This window comes from Astyanax mexicanus, chromosome 8 (genome assembly GCF_023375975.1).
Source record: "Astyanax mexicanus isolate ESR-SI-001 chromosome 8, AstMex3_surface, whole genome shotgun sequence".
In the NCBI taxonomy this organism is placed as follows: domain Eukaryota; kingdom Metazoa; phylum Chordata; class Actinopteri; order Characiformes; family Acestrorhamphidae; genus Astyanax; species Astyanax mexicanus.
In genome coordinates, this window is record NC_064415.1 from 57083168 (window position 1) to 57108238 (window position 25071).

The following is a 25071-nucleotide window of genomic DNA, read 5'->3' on the forward strand; positions in this document are numbered from 1 at the left end:
TACCTGAATTATGTTCAGCTACCTATGTATCTCAATGCTAATCGAGGACTAGGTCTAATTCTATACTTTAATACAATTCTGGTCTGAGTTATATCTAAATATTTCTAAGTATATGTAAATAAATGAACGGGGTATTTTCTGGATTATTCGTGGCGCTGCAGGTGCTGACCTTGTTTCGGCGGAAGTGGTAGACCACCGGCATGCTGATGAAGTCCAGCAGCATGCAGAGGCCCTGGAATGAAGCCACGGCCACCCGCAGGACCCCGTCCTCCTGAGCCAGACACGGAGAATCATCCTGACAGAACGAGCAGCCCTCACGACACGGCAGACACCGAGCGGACGAGTCCGAGGAATCATCACTGTAGAGACCCTGCTCTGATTCTACTGACCATACAGAGACAGAGACAGAGAGAGAGAGAGAGAGAGAGAGAGAGAAATACAGCAGAATTATTTTATATTAGAAAGTATTTGTTATTATTAAACCATGTTAAATTAGATTAGATTAGAGGAAATTCATTCAGACATCATTCTTGTAGCCTTAATTACTGATGTTTAGGCCTGTGGATCATTGTTCGCATTGTTTGTTTTTTAATATTTCGGAGATCTGTTCTTAATAAACATTTTTATTAAATAATAGGCATATGCTTCTTCAGTGTTGCAATGTTAATTAACATCATTCTAAACAGATTTCGCTCATTCAAACATCCCGAAAATGTTTTTATAAAGCTCAGTTTTAACGCTTTACTTTAAAATCGGGCTCTGTCAGGTTGGAGCCAGACGAAAGTGCGAGTATTTATTGAAACTTGAATAATAAACAAACAAAGAAAAAAAAACTAAGAGAAACGAAAAGAAACAGAGGACATTAAATAACACTTTACCTGACTGACAATAAACGTACAACACTGGACAAGGAAGACAGGAACACGGGGACTATTTAAACACACAGACTAACAGAAAACATGAAACACCTGCGTGGAGGTAAAGAGGAGGCGGAGCTACAAATGAACACAGACGGGAGCACATGGAGGAAAACAGGAATGGGGTGGAGACAAGGAGGTAAACAAACACAGAGAGCACATGAGACACAGGGACAGACAGGGGACAGAACAAGGACGTGACAGGCTCGGACTCATCTGGGGCTCCCCTAAATCTTTAAAAACTCTCTGAAATAACACCATACAGGCTCAACACGCTTGGAGGAGAATTATAACGGCTCAAGGCAAACAAGACAGATATTTAAACTAGAGAGGCAATACTTATTTACAACTTCACAGTTAGCATATAGCATATATAGCATCTAAACAGCTATAACAGCCAATTTGCACCAAAGTACAGTGCATAAATATAGAACAAACTAGAGCAAAACCCAACATACAGCATGTTTACATGCGTCTCAGGGGTGTGTGTGGAATATGTACGTATAAGCATCCTGATTTATACACTCAGAGCGGCTGCAGAGACACTTATTAAAGTGTAAAAAGTCCTCGTTCCCCTTTATGGTAATAAGGCAGCGTTTTCCCGCACTGCTAGCGTTTCATTAAGAAACGGTGCACACTCGTTTCACTGGTGACTCACAAGCTATTTTTAGATCTCTTAATACGCATTTCCACGGGTGTGTGTGAGTGCGTGAGTGTGTGTGTGTGAGTGTGTGTGTGTGTGTGTGGGGGGATGATAGGACTATGTAAAGTGCGACGTCGCCCATAGCAACTAGGATTCACCATGAATATGTATTCATGTCTTATGGGGGCTTTACTGGGGTTCCTAATTTTTTGCAAAGGCGTCTTTCAGAAGGTGAAGATCTAGTAGTATCTGTGCATCTGTGCACACTGGCCACTTTATTAGAAACACCTACTACAGTATCTTGTGCTTTCACTCACCGATGGCCACTTTATTGGAAACACCTACTACTACTTTGTGCTTTCACTCACTGATGGCCACTTTATTAGAAACACCTACTGTACCTTGTGCTTCTACTTACCGATGGCCACTTTATTGGAAACACCTCCTGTACCGTGTGCTTTTACTCACTGATGGCCACTTTATTAGAAACACCTACTGTACCTTGTGCTCACACTCACTGATGGCCACTTTATTAGAAACATCAACTACTACCTTGTGCTCACACTCACTGATGGCCGCTTTATTAGAATCACCTACAGTGCCTTGCAAAAGTATTTAGCCCCCTTGAACTTTTCAACCTTTTACCACATTTCAGGCTTCAAACATAAAGATATGAAATTGTGTTTTTTTGTGAAGAATCATATCTGTTTGTTTGAAGCCTGAAATGTGTCTGAATACTTTTGCAAGGCACTGTATCTACTTCTACTTTCACTCATTGGCCTCTTTATTAGAAACACCTATCTAACAAGGATCTGGAGTATGGCTAAGACAAACTATGCATCAAAAGTTTACAGTAGTACCCTGGTAAAGTGATCCGAATGGGTTTTATTTTAAAGGTTTCTGATAATGTGGCCACTAATTGGATGATAAGAGCCGTAAATGGGAAAGTAATAGAAATATAAATCAGCTAATAAAGTTAAATTATTTCTTGAGATGTTCCTTTTATTCGCTTTTCCCTCCAGGGTTTAGAAAAGAGAACAAATTAGATCACACAGAGAAAACAAACAGTTGTGTGATTCTCAGCCTCGGCTCGGATCCAACGCCAGAAGATCAAACGAGGTTCCTCAATCTATCAGCGGGGTGATTACCGGCTGATGAGTCGAGATAAAGCAGGACGGTTGTATCTGTTTGAGGAAACGCGGCTCAGGGCTGAATACAGCCGCTCTCTGATAGACGCCGATGCTCTGAAGTTAATGATCTGGATGCAAAGTACCTGAGAATCCACCAGCCAGCAGTCATTACCCCACTCTCCCGGCTTCAAACCCGCATAAACATCGTTTCATTCCAGCTGCTTCATCATTAACCCTCAGACGCCGCAGTTATCAGCATCCAAACAAAAGCCTGATGAAGCTTCATAGCAGGTTTTATAGAATTTACTGTTCATTTACTTCCATTGTAGTCATTATCATTAATCTCTGATTCTCTTTTCCAGGTTTAGGTTATTGTATTCGTTTTGGATCAGCTCCTGAAACGATTTACTGAAGATAACTCCTCTCAGTCTGGAGCTATCATGCTTAGTTTTATAACCACAAATTAGAAACAAAACATTAGAAAAGCTTGGAAAATGTAAATAATTGCAGTCAGTGTAAATCCAAGAAATGTATTAAGAACCATCATACAACAATACAAGCAAGGGATCCCTTGTAAAAAAAAAAGTATACTTAAATTATGCTGAAGTAGTAGGTCTGTACTTAAGTAATGCTTTTTTTGGAATCACTAATTTACACTTAGTTACTACTTGTTTAAAATTAAAATATAAAAAAATTGCACTACATTTATAAGTATATAGTACTAGTAATGAATTATTTTTGCCACATTTTAATACCATTTAAAAATATTTGCGTGAGCTGTGTCCAACTGAACATTAAAAGTGTGATATTTTAATTTGAGATATTTTAGTGTTATTTTAATTAAAATTTGTTAAATTTAATTACTTAAGTAAACTTTTACAGTCTAGTTTGAACACATAAATCATCAGCACAGTTTTAATTTAGCAACACAAAATTAATGTTTGGTATCAAATTTCTCTAAAGTACAGTTTTATTGCAGAAATAAAATCATAAATACAAATTTAGCACAGCCAAATAGCCAAAAGTGTACTTTTTTATACTCATTTCATACTGAACTACAGATTAAGTAGGTAATAATGCAAGTATAAGGAGAAAAAGTATACTTTAATTATTCCGCGTATAGTTCAACAACACTATTGTTGAGATCAGGGGTTCTCATGCTCATTAAGTCAAACCAAAAACATTTATTTTTGAAAAATAGCCTTTAAAACCCTGTTTAAAGTGAATTTAAGAGCAATGTTTAAAGAAACTGAAGAGAAACGTGGCGAATACATGTATCTATCCGTCAAGATAGCAATACACCAGAAATGTACCTGAACACCTAATTTTTACCACGCCCATCAACGTAGATATACAACACTACGTTGATATACAACACTGTAGCAGGCACAAGTTGGGGGGTATAAGTGTGGACGCTTTATTTGGTATAAGTGGAGCCGTATTGCACTTAAGTGTTGCGTCGGTTGCCCAGTAGCACACTAAAGCACTTGTCTTCAGTTTGTAGCTCACCTGCATGCTCTGCATGCTGTGTTTCAATGGGAATAACCCTATAAAAGGAAAGGCAGCTCTCTGAAAATACACAGTGCATCTAAAAACAGCCAGAGCTTCAGGTGAGGGGAGGTGAAACACTCACTTGAGACGCCGTTGAGTGCCACTCGCCTGGGCGAGTAGAAGCCTCTCTTACACTGGCACTTGTACTTGTCCAGAACAAAGCCATGGCCTGGGACAGGTTTACACTGGGGAAAGGAAAGAAGAGAGGAAACAGGTTAAGTTCAGTGTTCATGAATGTTTGAGATAAAAACCGAATAACCTTGTTACAGAATGTATATAGCGTTTTTTTATTGTTTTTAGGACCTCCAGGGATGCATTACAATCTCATTTCACACACAATCCTTTACCCTTAAAGGAGAACTCAGGTGTAAAATGGATTTTTGCTGTAGTAAAACATGATAAAAAGTACTTACATTTGATAGATGTATATAAATGTCTATGTCATTATCAGTACAGTGATGGCGGTGCTCAGAGCTGAAGCTAGTAGCGTTATAGGATGTAAACAGTGTTTTAAATAAGCTTCTTTTGCATTTTTTTAAAGTTATTAATGCCTCGTTTTAAATGTCAGGGCTCTCTTGATTCTAGTAAGGAGGTGTGGAGCTACTTTGAGCTGGATAACGGTGTGAAAAGTGATTTATCAGGGTAAATTATGCCCCGTATCACCCAGTCTGAAGGGTGTTTGGAGAAACGAAAAACGAAAAGAGAGGTGTGCTATTCATCAAAGGTAAGTATTTTTTATGATAATTTTGATTCATTTATTTTTAACTTTAGCAGAGTTTCCTTTCCAGCACAATAACAAAAGTAGATTTAAAAAACGATTTTGAGAAAAACTTGCTCAAAGTTCAGATGATAAAGTGTTATTAACGTAAATTACATTAAAATAGATTAAAAAGTATGATTCTATTTCTTATTTAAATGCGACAGACCTTCAGAAGACCTTGAAGGCTCTAACGGTTCACCACTGGCTGATAGCACTCCTGGTGTAAAAGCGCTCTTGTTGGGACTGATGGGATCAGACAGTAAATTGTAGGTTTCTTTGTCTTTAAATAGAGGTTCTCTGCCCTCCTCCTCACACAGTGCTTCCTCTCAGCTCTCTCCCGTCTCCCTGACCCACAGTCGTACACCAGAGTCTCAGCAGGAAGGGATGCAAAGCCTGGATGTATGAAATGCACTGCAGTGGGTTTAATTAATTAGAGGCTTTGATTAGGGCTGGATGTTAATTTGGATGTTAAATCCTCCTGTGGAAAGACGCTGTGATTTATGACAGAATCTGAACCACAGAACGCCCCTTTCATTCACTCTTCTAGCCTAAACCTGTCACTGATGGTGTAATGATTTATAATATGCTTAATATTTGCACAGCAGGGAGTGACAGAGGGGCGCTGCCCACTCAAATGCTGTTTTTTAAAAATAAAAAAAAGCTTCTCTTGTGAGCTTTTGTTTACATTCCTCCCCCGTCTCTGTCACACGGCGTGACTTTAGTTTACGCCTGTTCTCGTTTTTCCACCAATTCTTGGGCTCCATATCTCCTTATAAGGGCGTTTTTTTCCGGCCGTGTCCCAATTCACTAGCCAGGGTTGTGATCGTTTATTGGACTGCGACCCTGACAACACGGGTTCGATCCTGTGTGCTTGGTTTACCTGCTTTGAGATCAGCTGTTCTGCAATTGGGTTCAACAACCCTCTGGGCTGAAGAGCTACTAGTCTGTAGCAGCACTCCATCCTTTACATTACACTTCTTTTTCCAAAACAGAAAGCACGCAAAGCAGTGTAGAACCGGCGCTGTGTTAAACTAAAAGTTAAAAGTTCACCCGGAGGTTTGGAAGCTCAGAAATTGGCACCTGACCAAAGCAATTAATGCGCTTCATAAACAATCAAGCAAATTAAGCACATTAAAGCAGCATCAGAAACAGAAAGCCTCCGTGGCATGTGTGTGAGAGTGTGTGTGTCTGTTCACGATCCACGGTGACAGCTCACCCTCAGGGCAGTGTTCAGCCTCGGCTCGCACTGACCCGGCCGCCTCGACCGTGATAATAAATAAACCAGAGGATGTTCTGGTGCCAAACCTCCAGAGTTCAAACATGGTTTCTAAAGGAAGCCGACCGATCTCTCGGACCAGCTGCTGCATCCCTGCTGAGCTCCTGTGCTGAAAGGTACGGTTCTCTGCAGTGCTGGGAAATGGAACGAATTCCATTTAGAAATGCATGACTTCTTAAAAAGTTCCTCAGACCATGTTTTATAGGACCATGACTACTCAAAGAACCTCCTCTGAATCCTTATATGTTTGCTTGCTTGTTATTAAAGGGTTCGTCTTTAGCTGGTCCCCTAAAGAGCATTCTTTAAAACATTTAACACACAGCCCAAACCTTTGGGTGGAGTGGCGCAGTGGATAACACCACTGCCAGTGAGCATCACCTGCCAGTGAGCTACCACATCATGTTGGAGACTAGGGTTCAGTTCCTGCTCTGGGTAAATACAGAATGCTGTGCTACACCAATAAGGGTCCTTGGGCAAGACTCCTTACACTTCATTGGCCCATCTCTGTAATAGCACTAACCTTGTAAGTCGCTCTTTTACATTTATATCCAAGGGTAGAAATCAAATGTATGAAAACTTTAAAAGTTATAAAAATTATGAAATCAAAAAGCAAGAACATAGCTAAGAAATAAAAAATAATAATGAAAGAGTGGAACTTAAAATTTACTGGATAAAGCTTGAAACTTATTGAAAGTTATTTCACATATTGGCAAAACGCATGATGGGTAATACAGTGAAAGAGCACCGAAGGAGAGCACCTAAAACAAAGGCTCAGAAAACGGTGAGAAAAGCTGGATTTGGTCCTGATCACAAGGCATTTAAAAGCTTCTGATATTTTGTGAATTATCATGTGATCTGTGTGGCTTTCGAACTCTTTTTGTAACTTATACGATGGGTTGAGGGTGGAGTCGACTTATTGAGTAATTCTGTACATGAATCGAGAGCAGATTCGAATCAATGATTCAAAACATTGTTTACAAGCCCATGCATTGATATCATGTGTATACACAGCTGTGGGGAAAATCAAATTTTTGTGTCAAACATGGCGCCTAGTGCCAATTGGGTTAGAGTACTGGTACTAAATAAATGGAGTATTTTCTAGTATTGGTATATGGTGTATGGTTTACAGTGCAACACTAAGTAAAACAGCACTGATCGCTAAAAAAAAGGATCAGAAAGGGGTGGAACCTGATTAACTGGATTAAATCTAGATATCCTTAGTTGAATGGCATATTTGCTGTAATAATGTTCATTATTTTAGTAGAAGAACTTTAGTGTTTATCAGAAAATAGTGCTGAGAAATGCTGAAGGATGCTGTGATACAGAAAATAAGGCCTAAAACACTACTATGACTATTAAATTGGCAGATTTGGTAGATTAATTGGTAGAATCAATTGGTAGATTTAGATCTCTTCACATATCCAGCAGTGAGGTGCACAGCTCCACTCCTACAGTCCCACTTTCTAACTAACTACCTACAGTGATTCTTTATCATCACTCTTATTGCCTTTAATTTCTCAATAAGCCAGAGAAGCAAATTGTTCCAGACGTGTACTCGAGGCAGCACTTATACTAATGCTAATGCTAATGCTAACACACAGCAGCAACAAAGTTAATGGAGGCCAGCCGGGCACCTTCTCTTCGTAAATGTCAGCCGGAGCGCTGATGGTTTCTCAGCTTATCTTAAATGACAAGACATGGATTGAGAGCCACGGTTCTGCAGACTTTGGTGGGGGCGAGGCTATATTTAGAAAAGCACACACACAAACACACACACACAAACACACACACACATCCATATTCACACTCACTCCAGCGCTGTACAAGCTGCCCACACAGTGCATTTCTTAAAGGTAAGATCCAAGTAAAGATAAATACCTTTATTAACATTACAATTTTAGAGTATATAACTAAAATGAAATGTTCTCTTCAATTATTGTAGATGCAGGAGTGGAACCCAAAACCTTGAGATTATTCTTTATTAAAGTAAAATCTAAAGCAAAATTTATGTTATGTTAAGTTTTAATGTTATGTAAAACTATTGTGTTTTATATGTTGGTCTTTCAAAAGTAAAAATCTGTTAGAGGTGTAGCGGCTCAGTGGTTTAATACCTGGTGCTAATTGAGATGTTGAAATATTTTTAATTGGGCGCCAGTTATTAAATTAATTTAATTAGATTAATTAATTAATTAATTAATTAATCAAATTAATTAATAACACAAGACATCTCAGGGTGTGGTTTCTACAGGTGACAGAAATTTTCATAACCAAGTTATCCAGAAAAACACACTGAAATGACAGGTTTTGTAAAATAAAAGTATTTATTAAATCACACATATATGAGTAAATAATTCATTAAAAAGTCATAAATGTAGCCATTAGATATCAAATCATAGTGTAGAATGATAAATGAGAAATAAACAACAAACACGTTATAATGCTGATATGAAAGGAATAAAGATTAATAGAACTATTAAGTGAATATTTCTAAATAAGGGTCTAAATGTAATGAGGTCAAACTAATCAAATGAGAACACTAAAATAAGTAGATAAGTAAGATATTTTACGGCCTACAAAGATCATCCCTTTCGCCAAATAACTAAAAATTAATCTATACTACGAAGAGAGTTAAGAACAATAACCAAACTAGACTTGACCAACCAAAACACCAATTGCTGAGAGAAATACCCAAACTGCCTTACTCTGAGACGTCTACAAAGGGGGGTCCCCATCGGTTCGGTCCGCTGTTTAAACCTCTTGTTCGGCTGACATCCTGCACCCCTAGAAGGTCCGGTGTGGACCCATCCGCAGGGTAAAGATGGTGCTCTGTGGGCCAGCGGCGCACCTGGACGACACCCGCTTCTAGTCTCTGCACAGGGAAGGCCTTCCCTGGAGCTGGCTCGGCTGGCGTACCCTCTCGGTGATCCGTCGGTTGGTCTAGTTGGTTTACTGAACTATATTAACTATCTTGGCAAGCAGGAGAACTCTGTAGATCATAAAATAGCCTAGTTATTTAAACTAGGATAGCTAATATTAATATACTTGAAGATTAAATGCACTAGTCTAAGAAAACTAACTTAAGATGACTACACTAATAGTATATCCTTTCTCCATCTCTGGGCTCCCTAACCTCTCTCCTCTAACTGTTTTCCTCAACTCATCTTCTTCCACTCCTTCTCTAACTCCAACTGCTTCTCCTCCAACTCCTCCGAACTGAACTGGAAACTCTAAACTGGCAACTGAACTGTGTCTGCCCAGTTTTACTATTAGTCTCTGTGGCCTGTTTGGCCCCTGAGCTATGATTGGCCCTGTGGCCCAAATGTCTGTGTTTTGATTGGTCTAGGAGCAATTTCAAACTTTGGTGGGGATTCACAAAGGGCCATAAACCCCCCCTCGCTCACATGGTCAACATGCTTCAGCATTTTTCTAATAGATCAAACCAAAAGAAAACTCAATTAAACAGTGGATCAAAATACCTTTTTCAGCATATCAGTTTGTGAGGATAAATTCAGGAAACAAACAATCTTACAATTGAATCACAATAAATGTAATATATATATATATTGCCCACAAACATGTAATATTCAAGATAATCTTAGAAATACAACGATGGATGGTACTCTGTCAGAAAGAGATCAAGAGTCATGTTATTATTTAAACCCAATTAAATCACTTAAAAGATAATACATGGTTAAACCACTGATAACCAAATAAAGCTAAATTATCAAATGCTAATTAAACCTTGTTGATTCAGACTTGAATGTGTAGGAGAATTCAATCAGGACACATCCAAACACATATACCATATACCAGACACATATACCATTATTTAGTAAACATTCTATAAAACACCTTTTTTATATAGTCAATATATATGTATTTTAAGCAAAATCTTCTGAGTGAGAAATTCCTCCCCTTTGCTGAGTTTAGATAAGCGGCTGGTCCTTGCCTGTCTGAATTTACGACGGTGGGGGAGGTTGGTGAACAGAGAGAGAGACACACTTACAAACGGTCAATGGAATTTCCAAGCTTAGAACATTTCTCTTAATTTCATTAATCTTATTTCTAAGTGATTGTAGAAATAACTAGGCACAAACCCCTAAATTGGTATAATATTTGGTGAATTAACAATTTCCAAGGAATTAATTAAGTTTTGACACTCTCTTAAGTCCGCAGTCCCGTCCTAGTGATGGTGTTGCAAATGTTCCAAATGTTTACATTAACTCCGAGGTTTATGACTTGGAGGAATGTAAACAGAATTTTACCCTAAACTCGCATTTAGGGCTCTTGAGCGAGGCTGAGTGAAGAAATAGTCAGTAAATGTCATTTTGAAATTTAAGGTTGTTTGAAAAAAAGATTACTCCAAGGTTTTTTTTTTTTAGAGTGTTCTGGGTTCGAAGTTTCCTTATAGGCCGTAAAGTGGGGGTAGTGTGTGTTTGTGTCCAAGCAATGAAGAAATCCTCTGGTTAATCCACTACAGAGGTAAGGAACAATATTGCACTACATATTGATAGAATTAACCCATTGCTGTTCCTGACAAATTAAGATAAAAAGAGGGTTAAAGTTTTATAATATTACAGACTGTAGTACTTCTGTTTCTCTTAGATGTCAAGTCAAAGATAGAGGGCGCTATCTTACACCCTGTGCAAGGTGCATTGTGATGCTCATTGCTATCTTACACAATCTAGTCTCACGCCTTCTGCCTGCCTCGTTTAAATAGCAATAGTGCTTGTAGATATATCTACACTGATGGGCATGGTGGTCTGGAAACGAGGTGTGTTCAGGTAAATTTCTAGAGTATTGCTCTGTATCTTGGCAACAGAAAACACAGGTGCGCCACTGACTGTTTGAACCCTGACTACAGTCAACCGTCAGGCGTTCATTGCTATCTTGGTTGAACAACTCCGCACAAACCCAAGTTTTACATAAATGTTAAACAGACAGAATACAAACTAAAATAACATAAGTCTAAAGCGCTGCCACTATGATCGGGGAGATTGCTGGTTTGAATCCCAGTTATGCAGCTTGCCATCAGCAGCCAGAGCCCTGAGAAAGCCCTGAGAGAGCACAGTTGTCCTTGTTCTCTCTGGGTGGGTACAGTACAGTAGATGGCGCTCTCTCTTTCCCCTTTCTCATCACTCCTAGTGTAATGTGGATCAGCACAAGGCTGCATCTGTGAGCTGATGTATCAGAACCGAGTTGCTGCGCAACTTTCCTCCAAACTATTTAATTTGACAATGCTGCAACATCAGCAGAAGTTCAAAAAGAGGCAGAGTCTGAATTCTCATGTGTCAAAGTGTATATTAGCTGCTGCTGCACCTTCCTATACACTGGTATAGGAGATATTAAACACATAAACAACCTCAGTAAACACAGAGCTGATATAGCAGCGATTAAGTATCGGTAGTAATTATGTGGAAAATTATGTGTATTCGATTTCTCACAAAGCTGTTCCTTCAACCAGAGTTTAGAACAGACGCTGCTGAAGCTTCTTCTGCTCCTCCTGCTCTAGTGTTCCCCAGAGAGAGACACCACACAGACAAAGAGCACAGTCAATAATGTAGCACGTCCGCTCCAATCCATTATGCTGCATTTATTATGAATCATAAAGTTACAGGCAGAGGCAGACCACCCCCACTGCACTACACACACACACACACACACACAAGCAGTCAGCACATCTACAGCCGAGCTTCATACTGACTCCCCAGTGAAAGAATTCCCTGTCAGTTCTCAGACAGAGGACGGGGATCACACACAGCACCAGTCAAACACACCATGCGTACAGTTTCCCACAGTACTGATTCAGTTCAATTCAGCCATTGGCTTTAATGAGCTTCCATAACGATTACAGCAGGAAAATTATCAACTGTTTCCTGTTTAATTTTATTTCTCCAGCAGCTGACACCACATTCTGGACATGTTTAATCTTAAAAATGGTTGCGTTTACATTTTTAACTTGAATTATTACACGTAAAATTAATATGCTAATAGTGTACAGTTATTTAATTGATGGTTTTATTGCTATATCAATGGCTTTGCACAGTAAGTCTATTTATTATTTTATGTCCAGACAAATAAAGTTATAATTAGCATTAAGTTATAAAAACCCTCAATAAACACTTATATACACTAGAAAAGGAGATATTAGTCTTCCTCATTTATATCTTTAAATATGTGCTCAAATTAGCATTAGCATTAAGTTAGCATTAGGTTATAATAAGCATTAAGTTATAAACACCCTCAATAAAACTCCTATACACTAGAATATGAGATATAAGTCTATAAACACCCTCAATAAACACTCCTATACACTAGAATAGGAGATATTAGTCTATAAACACCCTCAATAAACACTTCTATACACTAGAATAGGAGATATTAGTCTGTAAACACTTCAATAAACACTCCTATACACTAGAATAGAAGATATTAGTCTATAAACACCCTCAATAAACACTCATATACACTAGAATAGGAGATATTAGTCTATAAACACCCTCAATAAACACTCCTATACACTAGAATAGAAGATATTAGTCTATAAACACCCTCAATAAACACTCCTATACACTAGAATAGAATATATTAGTCCATAAACACCCTTACTAAACACTCCTACACATTAGAATAGAAGATACTGGTCCGTATTAGTCTCAACAAACACTCCTATACACTAGAATAAAAGAAATTTGTCCATAAACACCCTCAATAAACACTCGTATGAATATCTGACGCTCTGAAGGCTGTGTAAAATGTACACCCCTTGAGAGACAGGGTCACTCAGCCACCCAGAAATATCCAGGTAGATGGAAATCTCTGCCAGATCTAATGCAGAGCGTCTAGCGGCGTCTAATTAGCACCGTCAGAGCGATTTCCAGCACGACATGGTGCAGACAGTCAGCAGCCACTCAGAGAGAGATAAATCCCCCCACTTTAATTCATCTAAAATCCAAAGAAAGCATAATGAGCGCAGCGGTCTGAGGGAAATGAAGGGGCTGGAACCGCATCCAGAACACAATCCCTGCAGAACAGGCTGAAAGTTAGTGTTTATAAAGTTTGAGTGTGGAGCGTGAGGAGACAGAATGTGCTCTGATGGGAAAGTACAGCCTTTAGTGCTCAGAAAAATCTTGTTTTCCACAAAATCTTACAGCACTTCATGCTTCCTTCTGCTGACAAATTTTATAGAGATGCAGATTTTATTTTCCAGCAGGACTTGGCACACTGCCCACTGATTTTATTTTATTTTATTGGCTGTAAGCCATAATTAAGCCACATAGATCACTCTATGTGTAATACATCTATATAATATATGAGTTTCATAGTAAAAGCTGTCAGATGATGTGGAGGATCTGAAAAGGAGTTACTCACCTCCATAGTAGTCAAGTTACAGCGGTGAGTGCCTGCAAACCAGCCACTGCTGGAGCACTGGTCAATATCTTCATCTTGAAGATTGACATCAACTTTCACTATTCCTCTAAAGAGAGAGAGAGAGAGAGAGAGAGAGAGAGAGAGAGAAATAAGAAACCGTTTTAAAATCTTTTACAAATGTTCAATTCGGAAAAATACAGCAGCTCTTCTGATGTGAGAACCTCCCGCTGGCTACTTCAACTTCATCAGCTTTGTTTCTAATCCATCAAAAAGACCTCGAAAACTGTGTAAACAGCTCTTTATGCTCTGAAATAACCTTGATTAAACTTTATACCCAAACTCTAACCTTAAACTCTATGAACACATTTATAACACATTATAATGCATTCATAAGGCAATATGAACATGGCTATAAATGAAAGGTTGCAAATTCTGTTCTTTGTTCTTTTGGTTCTTTCTCTGTATTTTTCCATCCTGCACTTCCTTTTTTCCTCCTTGTCTCCTCCTATGTCTTTAGTGCTCCCACCTGCGCATTTGTAACCACGCCCCTTTGTTACCGGACCCAGGTGTTTTCTATCCTTTGTGTGTATGTGTAAAGCCCGTTTGGTTGCTTCTCCTTGTTTCAAGTCAAGAGTCAAGAGGCTTTTATTGTCATTACATCTGAGTACAGGTACACAGTGTGATGAAATTACGTTCCTCCGGAACCATGGTGCAACATAGAACCACAAGCAATAGACAACATAAAGTGACGACAGTGCAACATAAAATTATAAAATTATAACACTAAATAACAGTAAATACAATAAATACAAAAGACGAGACAATTTAAAGACAGGACAGTGCAGTACCGATACGGTATAATAAAGTGTATAGTGGGGATAAGGTGCAGAGATGTGTGACATACTGTAACATATAGAACATATATAATCACAGCAGTTACTGAGGTAGAGTTTATAGTTCTTAAGAGTGCAGCAAATAAAGTCATGTCAGCCTCTGTGTGCTGACTGGGTGTGTGTGTGGGTGAAGTTCAGTTCTTTGTGAGTGTAAAGGGGGGGGGTGTACAGTTTAGTTTTGTGTAAAGGGGGGGGGTGTACAGTTTAGTTTTGTGCGAGTGTGTTGGGTGAGTGGTGGGTGGGGTGGGGGTTCAGTTCTGTCTCTGTGCGTTGAGAAGTCTGACTGCCTGGTGGATGAAGCTGTTGCAGAGTCTAGTAGTGGAGGCTCGGATGCTCCTGTATCTTCTGCCGGACGGCATCAGAGCGAAGAGTCCATGTGAGGGATGGGTGGGGTCGTCCACAATGCTGGTGGCTTTGCGGATGCAGCGTGTGGTGTAGATCTCAGATCTCCTGTCCTAGTTTATTTTTTTGTTCTTAGTATCTTAGTTACAGTCCTGTTATTTGCTTATCTTGTTTTGTGTTGAGCTTTTGGTTGTTTGTTCCTTTTGTAATAAAGTTTCTGCTTTTATGTCCGCTCTCCTCATCTTTTGTTATTTTAAAATGTTTTGCATGGTAGATTAATGCTAATTTCTTGTCTTTTATTGGAGAATTCTGCATTTATTTTGTGTGAACTTGCCCATTAGACATGCAGGAAATCAAGAAGGACCAAATACAGAGATGCCTCAGCAAATTACATTTTTTACAAATCATTTTCATAATTTTTTGGTTATTCACAGATTATTATTGTGAATAATACAATGATTCAACTGTAGTACAATTACTGTAAGTAATTGGCACCTCTACTATTTAAATATCATCAAAAAAGGAAAAAGATGAAAAGTGTGATTAATCCTGATTAATCATATAGTCAATCAATCGACACCACTAATTATTAAGTCTTATAGACCTGATAGAATGTGTTACTGAATATTTTACAATAAAAAGACAGATAGAAATGAAAAACGTGTTTGCAATAAGAAAAAACGATATCATATCATCTTTCTATCTATTGGACTTTTCCCTCATCTGGCCTGAGGGGATAAACCGATATTGAGGCAGAGCTGCTGCTGCTGCTGCTGCTGAGAAACAGAACTATTTTAGTCTGGTATTGTTGAGGCGATATCTAAGCCTATTAAGTTCAGAGCAAAGCCTAGAACAGCTACAGCTGCAGGTTATGTAGGAGTAGAAAGCCTGAGCGATCCGAGCTGGACCTGCCCTCTGGCTGTGAGCAGAACTGAAGGTCATTAGGGTCAATGATAAGGACAGAGATCAGCCCATTAGAGCCGGAGTCACGGCGTGCCTACACAGCTCCTGCAGTGCCCTGCGAATAATGGGCTTCTATCAAAACTACCATTTGGAGCAAGAGGACATTCTGAGAGCACACTCTAAAATATAACAGCTGTCATGACTTGAATAAATGAGCAAAGTTTTCTGCAGGTTTGAATCCCGTTCATGTAGCTCTGCCATCAGCTGCCAGAGCCCTGAGAGAGCACAATCGGCCTTGCTCTCTCTGGGTGGGTACAGTACAGTAGATGGCGCTCTCTCTTTCCCCTCATCACTGCACAAGGCTGCGTCACAAGCACAAGGCTGCGTCTGTGAGCTGATGTATTAGAATCGAGTCGCTGCGCTTTCCTCTGAGCGTTAGATGGGAAAGCAGTTCTTAATAAATATTTTTCTTAAATTATAGGTCTATGCTTTTTCAGTGTTGCAATGTTAATTAACATTATTCTGTTAATAAAAAACAGTTTATAGTGTGGGCTGGGTCGGGCTGGATTTTTTGGGCCTGATCTAAGCTCTAACTCCTAGTCACTGACTGGGTCAGATATTTAGCATGCCAAATAATTGCCAGGTGTCTGTGACTGGTTGGCGATCAGTCAGGTGATGGCTTGGCGAGCGTCTTACTGTCGTTCCCACTGTGCAAGTGCCGAGTGATCACTGATTTGGCTTTAAGCAGAGTTTTTGCAGCGATCAATGAAAAACTGTCGGCGACTGAAAAAGTGGACTAAAATCGTGTAGTGTGAACATGAAATTGAAGTTAATTCTTAAAACTTTGGGAGTGAGTCTGAGTTGAGTATCTACTCTTTAAAAGTAGGTGGGGATAAAAACAACACAGTAAATATCTTCAAACATCCACATTAAACTGGTCTTTCTTTCTTAATAAACCAGCATTAAACGCTCTGCCTGGGTCTGTGCAGCTTTTTCTTTTTTCCAGCTCATGAAAAAATTGGAGAGCACTTCGGAGGCAGCAACAGCCCATCTGTCAGCCGGGAACAGGAACAAAGACCTGCAGATGTAGCCGCGACTGTCATTTCTCTTTCTGTCTCTGAGCACAACGCCGAGATAGAGAGGATGGCACTGCTAAAGGAAATCTAACCACCAGTATTTCCCACCTGTGCCTTCCTTTAAAAAGAATAAATGTTCTCACAGAACATGTACAGCATACACACGCAAAGTAACACACTGATAGAAAATATTAATAGTGGCATTAAATACTGCTTAAAGTATTTAATGCCAGTAGCATTAAGGTGTGCACAATATGTGCATCAATACGTAAAGTAGCACATTTACAATACACTTCACGTGTAATAAAAATGACTTAAATCTACAGTATACGCAGGCAAAGTAACACACACTAGTAAAAAGTAAAAGGTAGGGATTTTTAATAAAGTGGCAAGTGGCTAAATGGTGAAAAGTCCTGATTATCTTTCTGCTCTGTGTCTTCCTTAGATTAGTTTAGATTCTCTGCGAAAATCGTCTGTTTTTTTTATATTATTTCTATTTTATATAAATCTATGGCATAATAATCAAAATATAGCAAAGTAAAAAAATCAATCTGTGTTTTGAAAAAAAGTTACAAAGTTACAAAGAATGTAATAATCAGGCAGATTTTAATCACGTTACACACTTAAATAATAGGTCTATGCTTCTTTAGTGTTGCAATGTTAATTAGCATCATTCTAAACAGTTTTCGCTCATTCATTTAAATAGCACGAAAATGTCTCCTTTTAGCTAAAAAAATGTGGAGTTTAAATAGGGCTTGGGCTCAAAGTTACCATAAAGTTTGACCATAAGTTAACCTACACAGACTTGGGCCAGGTTGCTCTGGATTTTTTGTGCCTGAACTAAGCTCTACTTCCTTTTTTATTCTTTAACATTTAATTCCATATCTGTCTAAACACATTCCTACATTCCTGCAGCCTCTCCAGACACAGCTGAGATGATTTACGGCAGCAGGAAGGACGAATTCCATCAGTTTCATCAGTTAAAGGCCGTCACGTAGATGAGTTAATGCCACAGTCTTAAAGTGTGGCCTCATTATGCTAATAATCCTGAATTAAAGACGTGAACTTTAAAAGTCAGTGCTGGAAAAAAGAGTTTTTCATAAGATTAGAACTGGCCTCTAAAGTGCAGCAATTTCTATTTAGATAGAGACGTCTTTAACCCTCTGAGGCACAGCAAAAAGTAAAAAATAAATCCTAGTTACAGTATTCACACTTTGCGATTGTGTTAAAAGATTAAATTTTACATTTTCAAACCATTTTGAATGTTTCCTGGGGATGAGAAAAACAAAACTCAAAGTAGAAACTCTGTTCAAAAGCATGAGGAAGGACCATAATGCCAGGTTCAATACAACTTGCAAATTTTGCCAACACAAATTAAGCTTTAACTAGGCCAACTTTTAACAAGAAACTTGTTGGCTAACTTAAAAATCCCATTAAAGAGAACAATTTTAAGTATTGTTTATTACAGTGTAGATTGCCCAACCTCTGTAACAGAAGTAATCTTGTAAGTCGATGTAGATAAGAGCATCAGCTAAATGGGGAGATCTGTTCTTAATAAACATTTTTCTTAAATAAAACATTAGGTATAAGCTTCTTCAGTGTTGCAATGTTAATTAACTGTTTTTAAAAAAAGTGAGTTTTAACTCATGCAAGGGCTCTGGCAGGGTCGGGCTGGATTTTTTGGGCCCAATCTAAACTCTAACTCCTAGTCGGTGACTGGGTCAGATATCTAGCATGCCAAACATTTGCTAGGTGTCTGCGTGAATGAAAAACACTGCTAAAATCATGTAGTGTGATCCTGGCATTTGAAGTAAAATCTTAAAACTTGGGTTTCTTCTCTTTGGGTGTGAGTCAAGACTCCTAGAGTCAAAACCCCAGTAGAAAGTGTGTGGGGATGAATAGTATAGTAAATATCTCCAAACATCCACATAAACTGGTATTTCTTTAGTAAACTAAGAAACTAAGATGGATAAACCAACATTAAACGCTCTGCCTGGGTTTTTTGGGCCTGATCTAAACTCTACACCAGACTGGCAGAAGAAGAAAGTACAACACGTGCCGCAAAAGACGGATCATTTCAGTGATACGACTCTGCATAAGTGCCTCAGCTGCACCTGAGCCAATTATCCAGATGGTCACGTGTTCCAGCTGTCCCTGCATTTCTGGGGAAAGAATAAAAAAAGCGAATGTTGAATAAAAAGCGAACGTCGCTCTCGCGTATGCTAGGATTCCAAAAAACAGCGAGCGCCTGCCGCCTCCAGTACAGAGGAAAGGGCTTTTGAATAATGCACAAAGTGATGCGTTTTATTTCTTTCTTTTTTCATCACGCACCCAAATCTCATCTGATGGCGCACTGCGTTTTCGGAGCGGTTCCAACAACTTCAAAAAGCCCCGGGAACCATGCGCACCGAGTCTTCTCCCGCTGCAGAGAGGACCTGAACGGAGGAGGTTTCGAGTGACCACCTCGTAGAGCCGCCAACATCTTTCCCTCTGTGATTTATTCATGACTTCATCGATCTCTGTAATGGCTTGGATAGGGGGCTGTAAGCCGATAACACTTAATGCTTGTCTGATACCCAAGCAGGGATAGTCCCAGATACACAGCCTGTCTCACAAATATTAAACTCAGGCCTGTGATTAACCCTCAGAAGCGTAGAGCCGTTAGAGCACCTTTACTATACATTTATTAAGCATTATGAAGTATCTAACAAAACCCAACACAGTGTAAAACACATCAGAGGCTGTACGTTTAAAAGTATGTAGGTAATCCTCCACAGTCCTGTGGAGTCCTGTTCATTTACACTTTTGAAAAAATAAACGTATTAGAAACGGTTGTTTAAACAAAGACTTGAATAAATCAATGTTTTTTAATCTTCAAACCGGGGCCGTTTCAAGGCATTTAGGGACCCCAAGCAAAAATACCACATAACCCCACCACATAAATACATATGCTTAAAGCTCTCCATCATTCCTGTGTTATTTGTGCAAATAACACAGTGTTATATACTTTACCCAGTAATTCAGAGATAAGCAACAAACGGTTAGAATTAGTCTATGGAGGAACAACACCAGCCAAGTACAATTGAGATAGATAGGTGTTTAGATGTTTAGAACAGTTAAAAGTAAAAATCCACCCCAGGGTTTTGTTGGCTAGGCCGCAGCAGAGCCACCTAGGCAGTTAGGGTGGATTTTTACTTTCTGGACTTGGACTACCCACCTCTGTGTGTAAGTAACTATAGGTTTAAATAGGATCTCCGGTGGATTAGGTGTTTTACAGAGACTGTAAGACTAGGTCAGTGTTGTCTCACTGCCTCGAAGTGCTGTTAGCCAATCAGAGGTGATATGTTTGCATGTATGAATATTCATAAGCAAGAGCCATATTCCTATCGTCCAGTATATTATCTGGCTAATATATCAGATTAAACTGCGCAATAAAAAAAAAGTTCAATTAAAAATTAGTATATTTAATAGCTGGGTCGAACAGAAACACTGTGTGTTGATGGGGGCAGGGCGGATTATGGCAGAAGTTGGGGTCAAATTGGTAGCATAATAAATGAGTGTAAAAAAAACAATAACGTGTTACTGATTCCAAATTATTAGTGTGCATTAATGCTTTAACGTTGACAATCCTACATTTTTGCATTGCAGTGCTGGCAAAGCTGTTAGTGGCACTGGTTTGTGCAGGAGGGAAGCAGCAGAGCGTGCAGAGCCAGAGGAGCAGAGCTGGGAAACACTGGCTTAGGAAATGTTTCACTTCTGCTGCTCTAAAAAGAAAGAAAGTGATGAAAAATTAACGCGGGGAGGACAGCACGCTGCGGAACCAACAGCACTGCTTATTTTTAGAGCACAGCAGCACCAGCCTGAGAGAGACAAGTTTACAGACACTCCAATCCAATGAATGCATAGAAAAAAAATAAACCACTTAAAAAATATGAGTTTCTTTGATTTTACCAAATTGAAAACCTCTGGAATATAATCAAGAGGAAGATGGATGATCACAAACCATCAAACCAAACTGAACTGCTTGAATTTTTGCACCAGGAGTAAAGCAGCATAAAGTTATCCAAAAGCAGTGTGTAAGAGGAGAACATGATGCCAAGATGCATAAAAACTGTGATTAAAAACCAGGATTATTCCAGCAAATATTGATTTCTGAACTGAACTTTATGAATATGAACTTGTTTTCTTTGCATTATTTGAGGTCTGAAAGCTCTGCATCTTTTTTTGTTATTTCAGCCATTTCTCATTTTCTGCAAATAAATGTTCTAATATTTTTATTTGGAATTTGGGAGAAATGTTGTCTGTAGTTTTTAGAATAAAACAACAATGTTCATTTTACTCAAACATAAACCTATAAATAGCAAAATCAGAGAGTTATTTTTTCCCAGTTTTATTTGGCCTTTGTCCTTTTTATTTTTTTTACATTTACACTGAATTCTTCCCCTATTGAATTTATTGTCTGAACTCTTCTCCTACTTAAACACTTTATGTGCACTCCTCTCTTACCTGAGCTGTTTCCCTTACTTGAACTATTCATATGAACTCTTCTCTTACCAGAGCTCCTCACCTGAGCTCTTCTCCTACTTGCACTCAGCACTCCGAAACTGAACCCTTACTGAGCTTATTGTCTGAACTTTTCTCCTACCTAAACTTTTATATAAACTCCTCACTTACCTGAGCTTACTTTTTTAAGCGTTTCTCCTACTTAAACTATGCATATAAACTCTTTTCCTACCTGAGCCCTTCTCCTACTTACTCAACACTAAAACTCTTCTCCAATACGGCACTCTTCCCCAACTGATCTTGTTGTCTGAGCTTTTCCACTTACCTAAACTCTTCATAGGAACTCTTTTCACTACCTGAACTCTTCTCTTAGTTGCACTCAACACGCGAACTCTTCTATAACACTGAACTTTTCCCCTAATGAGCTTATTGTTTGAACTCTTCTCCTACCTAAAAACTTTACATGAATTCCTCTCCTACCTGAGCTCTTCCTCCACTTGAACTATTCATATAAACTTGTCTCTAAGTAGAGCTCATCACTTAAACTCTTCTCCAACACTGAACTCTCCCCCTACTGAGTGTATATTCTGAACTCTTCTAAGCACTTTCTATTAATTTCTCTCCTACCTGAGCTCTTTCCCTACTTGAACTATTCATATAAATTCTTCTCTTACCAAAGTTCTTTACCTGAGCTCTTCTCCTACTTCCACTCAACATCTAAACTCTTCTCCTACTTATACTCTTTATATGAACTCCTCTACTAACTAATCACCTGGGATCTTCTCACTTATAAACTCTTTATAAGAACTCTTCTCCTCCCTAACCCCTCTACCTAAACTCTTTTCGCACTGGAACTCTTGTGAACTTGTGTGAACAGCTTCCCCCAAACTTTCTTTCTTCACCGCTCGAACCACTCTGATCTCCTACCTGAGCTCTGGAACTGCTGCGTCCTTTGCAGGTGAGTAAATCCCTGCTGAGAGCGTTAACAGCCAGTGCGGCGCAAAGCTCCCGTGTTCGCACTCCAGATACGGCGCTGACCACTTTATCTCTCCCGGCTCGTGACCCCGGCCTCTGCCCCCGTGGGTCCTCTTCCTCTCCCTGAACTCCTCGTGATCAGACTCCTTCATGTTCCTCACCGCCACATGTCCTCCGCTGCGGGTCGCCTGCAGGAGCAGCCGGGGCTCAGCCTGGAGCGCCAAGGCCGCCCGGTGTATCCTGGGGTCCGCGTCCAGCATGCTGCGCACCAACGCGCCCAACCAGACCGCGTCCCGTTGCTGCTGCCCGTCCCCCAGCGGCTGCAGGCCGTTCAGCAGGCTGGCAGCTCGTCCCACGGCCTCCACGGCGGGACGCAGCGAGTGACGGGACACGGAGGAGGAAGAGGAAGAGGAGGAGGTTCGTAATCCGCCCAGCTCATATCGCCGTGAACAGTTGGCATGGGTCAACGTGGACGAGTCTCCCGTGTGCAGGAAGGCGGCCACCACCTTTGGCACGTCCTCCTCCAGGCGGTGCACGATGGTGGCACGTGCAGTGGGCTTTTGAGCCGCTTCGGCGTCCCCACGTGCATTTTCTCCATCTGCCCAGTCCACGTAGCCGTACCCGTAGACGTAGACGTAACTGGAGCCCTGAAAAAGCTCCATCTGCATGAGGAGCCACAGCAGCAGTGCCCCCATGCTGCCAGCCTGCGCCCACCACCACAACAAACACAGCGAGACGTTTCAGACTGAAGCAACGCTGCCCCTGTACGCGTGCACGCGCTGCTCAGACGAAGAGAAGAGCAGAAACAGGAGGAGGAGGAGGAGAAAGAAAGAAGTTGCAGAACTCCATCCTCCATCTGAGCCGCTCTTCCAAACAGCGCTTCACGCGCGAGGAGACCGAGCAGCGGGGGATGTTCTGTTGTGTTCTGTTCTCGCGTGAGATCAGACAGAGAGAGAGAGAGAGACAGAAAGAAAGAAAAAGACAGAGAGAGAGAGAGACAAGAAGAAGAAAGGTAAAGTTAGAGAACTTGATGCTTCATTTAGATCCTGTTCTCAGAGCGCGTCTCTCTCCTGTACCGCGCGGACTGCGCTCGCTCACGCTCCGGTTCCTCCAGCGCCTCTCTCTCTCCGCCTCTGTCCATGATGCTGCTCTCTCTCTCTCTCTCTCTCTCTCTCTTTCTCTCTCTCTTTACCTCTCTCTTTATTTCTCTCTCTCTCTCTCTCTCTCTCTCTCGCTCTCAGCGCTGCAGTGAGAGCAGTGAAAGCTGTGGATGTGGTGTAGCAGCAGCCCCGCCTTCATCCGCGCGCTGCGAGCGCTCTCCTCCTGTCACTCAGGATTAGATGGGCGGAGCTAGAGAAGAGAACAACAGGCAGAGCCTTAGCAGATAACAAAGACTGTAAACAAACAAACAACAATACATCAATAATAATAACAGGTGGAAAATATATAACAATGGATTTAAAAATGCAGAGTGGTTTCCAGGATGTTGCTATGTGGTCACTAGAAAGAAACCTATATATTATATGCTAGGGATGCGCCATATGTTGCTAAGTATGTTGCTTCAATGTTGTAAGGTTGCTATAGTATTCCAGGTGGTTGCAATGATGTTGCCTTAGTGATTACAATGCTTTTCCAGGGTGTTGCTAGAGTGCTGCTAATGGTTGTTTAATGGTTGCTAGTGTGTTGTTATCTGTCAGTTGCCAGTGTGCTGTAGTTGACATGATGTTGCTAAGCAATTACTATGTTGTTGGGTTGCTAGTATCCCAGATGGTTACAATGGTGTCGCTTTGTAATTGCAATTGTATTTCAGGTGTTGCTACAGTGCTGCTAATGGTTTTGAGTGGCTTGCTAGGTTGTTGTTGACCGACATTAGCAGGTCTGTAATGTGACTTTGGAGCACTTTTGGACATCCCACAATAACTTTTTGGAGATGTTTTGATCCAGTCCTCTAGCCACTATAGTTTAGCTCTTTCCAAACTGTCTCAGATCCTTGCACTCGTCCATTTTTCCCTTCTTCCAGAACACAGTGTGACCTCTTGGTCCAGGGCGGCTGTTTCTGCAGCTTCCCCGTCACGTTTCACTTCAGCTGGTTGTATAAGCAGCCCATACAGCAGCACCTCAGATGGCCTCATGAATATTTCAGAGACATGCAGCGCTTCATTGGCATGCTTTACGATGGGTGGGTTGGTGGGGTGGGTTGGTGGGTTGGGGGGGGGGCAGAGCCTGACCTCCTTTTCTCGTACAGGCTTCTGTCTCGCTGGGGCAAAGATGTACCCTTAGGTGCCAGTCCCGGATCAAGCTGGTGGGACATGGGGTATAGCTTAAAGTCTGAGGTGTATACGCTTCACCTAAACCTAATAAGTCACATAAGTCGCAATAATAATAAATATTAAGCATTTTGTAGTATCTATGGAAAGTTCCTTTTGTGATCGGCGTGACTGGGAATTTCAGGTTTGTATTCAGATTTTTGACTGACTGTACAATTTCTAAATTTCCTTTCCATAAAAATAAGAGCCAGGAGCCAAGAGCCGAGTGGTCCAGCAGTCTTAAGTGCTGCGACTTTGCTCGTAAAATAGCTGGTTTGAATCCCAGTAATGCAGCTTGCCATAAGCATCAGCTGCCGGAACCCTGAGAGAGCACAATTGACCTTGCTTTCTCTGGGTGGGTACAGTACAGTAGATGGCATTCTTTCCGGTTATCACTTCTAGGGTGATGTGGATCAGCGCAGGGC

General features: G+C 40.4%; 1 protein-coding gene across 2 annotated transcripts in view; it reads right to left on the minus strand.

The window, feature by feature from the left end:
• gpr158b (G protein-coupled receptor 158b) overlaps positions 1-23518 on the minus strand; it is a 43463-nt gene extending 19945 nt beyond the window's left edge. Inside the window, exons 1-4 of one of the 2 annotated variants that reach the window (XM_022677788.2) lie at positions 22293-23518; positions 13649-13754; positions 4324-4426; positions 170-381 (exon numbers count right to left, since the gene is read on the minus strand). In XM_022677788.2, the coding sequence (XP_022533509.2) occupies positions 170-381; positions 4324-4426; positions 13649-13754; positions 22293-23035 (1164 nt within the window). In that variant the 5' untranslated portion in view covers positions 23036-23518. Of the gene's footprint in view, positions 1-169; positions 385-4323; positions 4427-13648; positions 13755-22292 lie in introns of both variants that reach the window. The other variant, XM_049482493.1, reaches the window with a different exon arrangement.
• Between the last annotated feature and the right edge of the window lie 1553 nt (positions 23519-25071).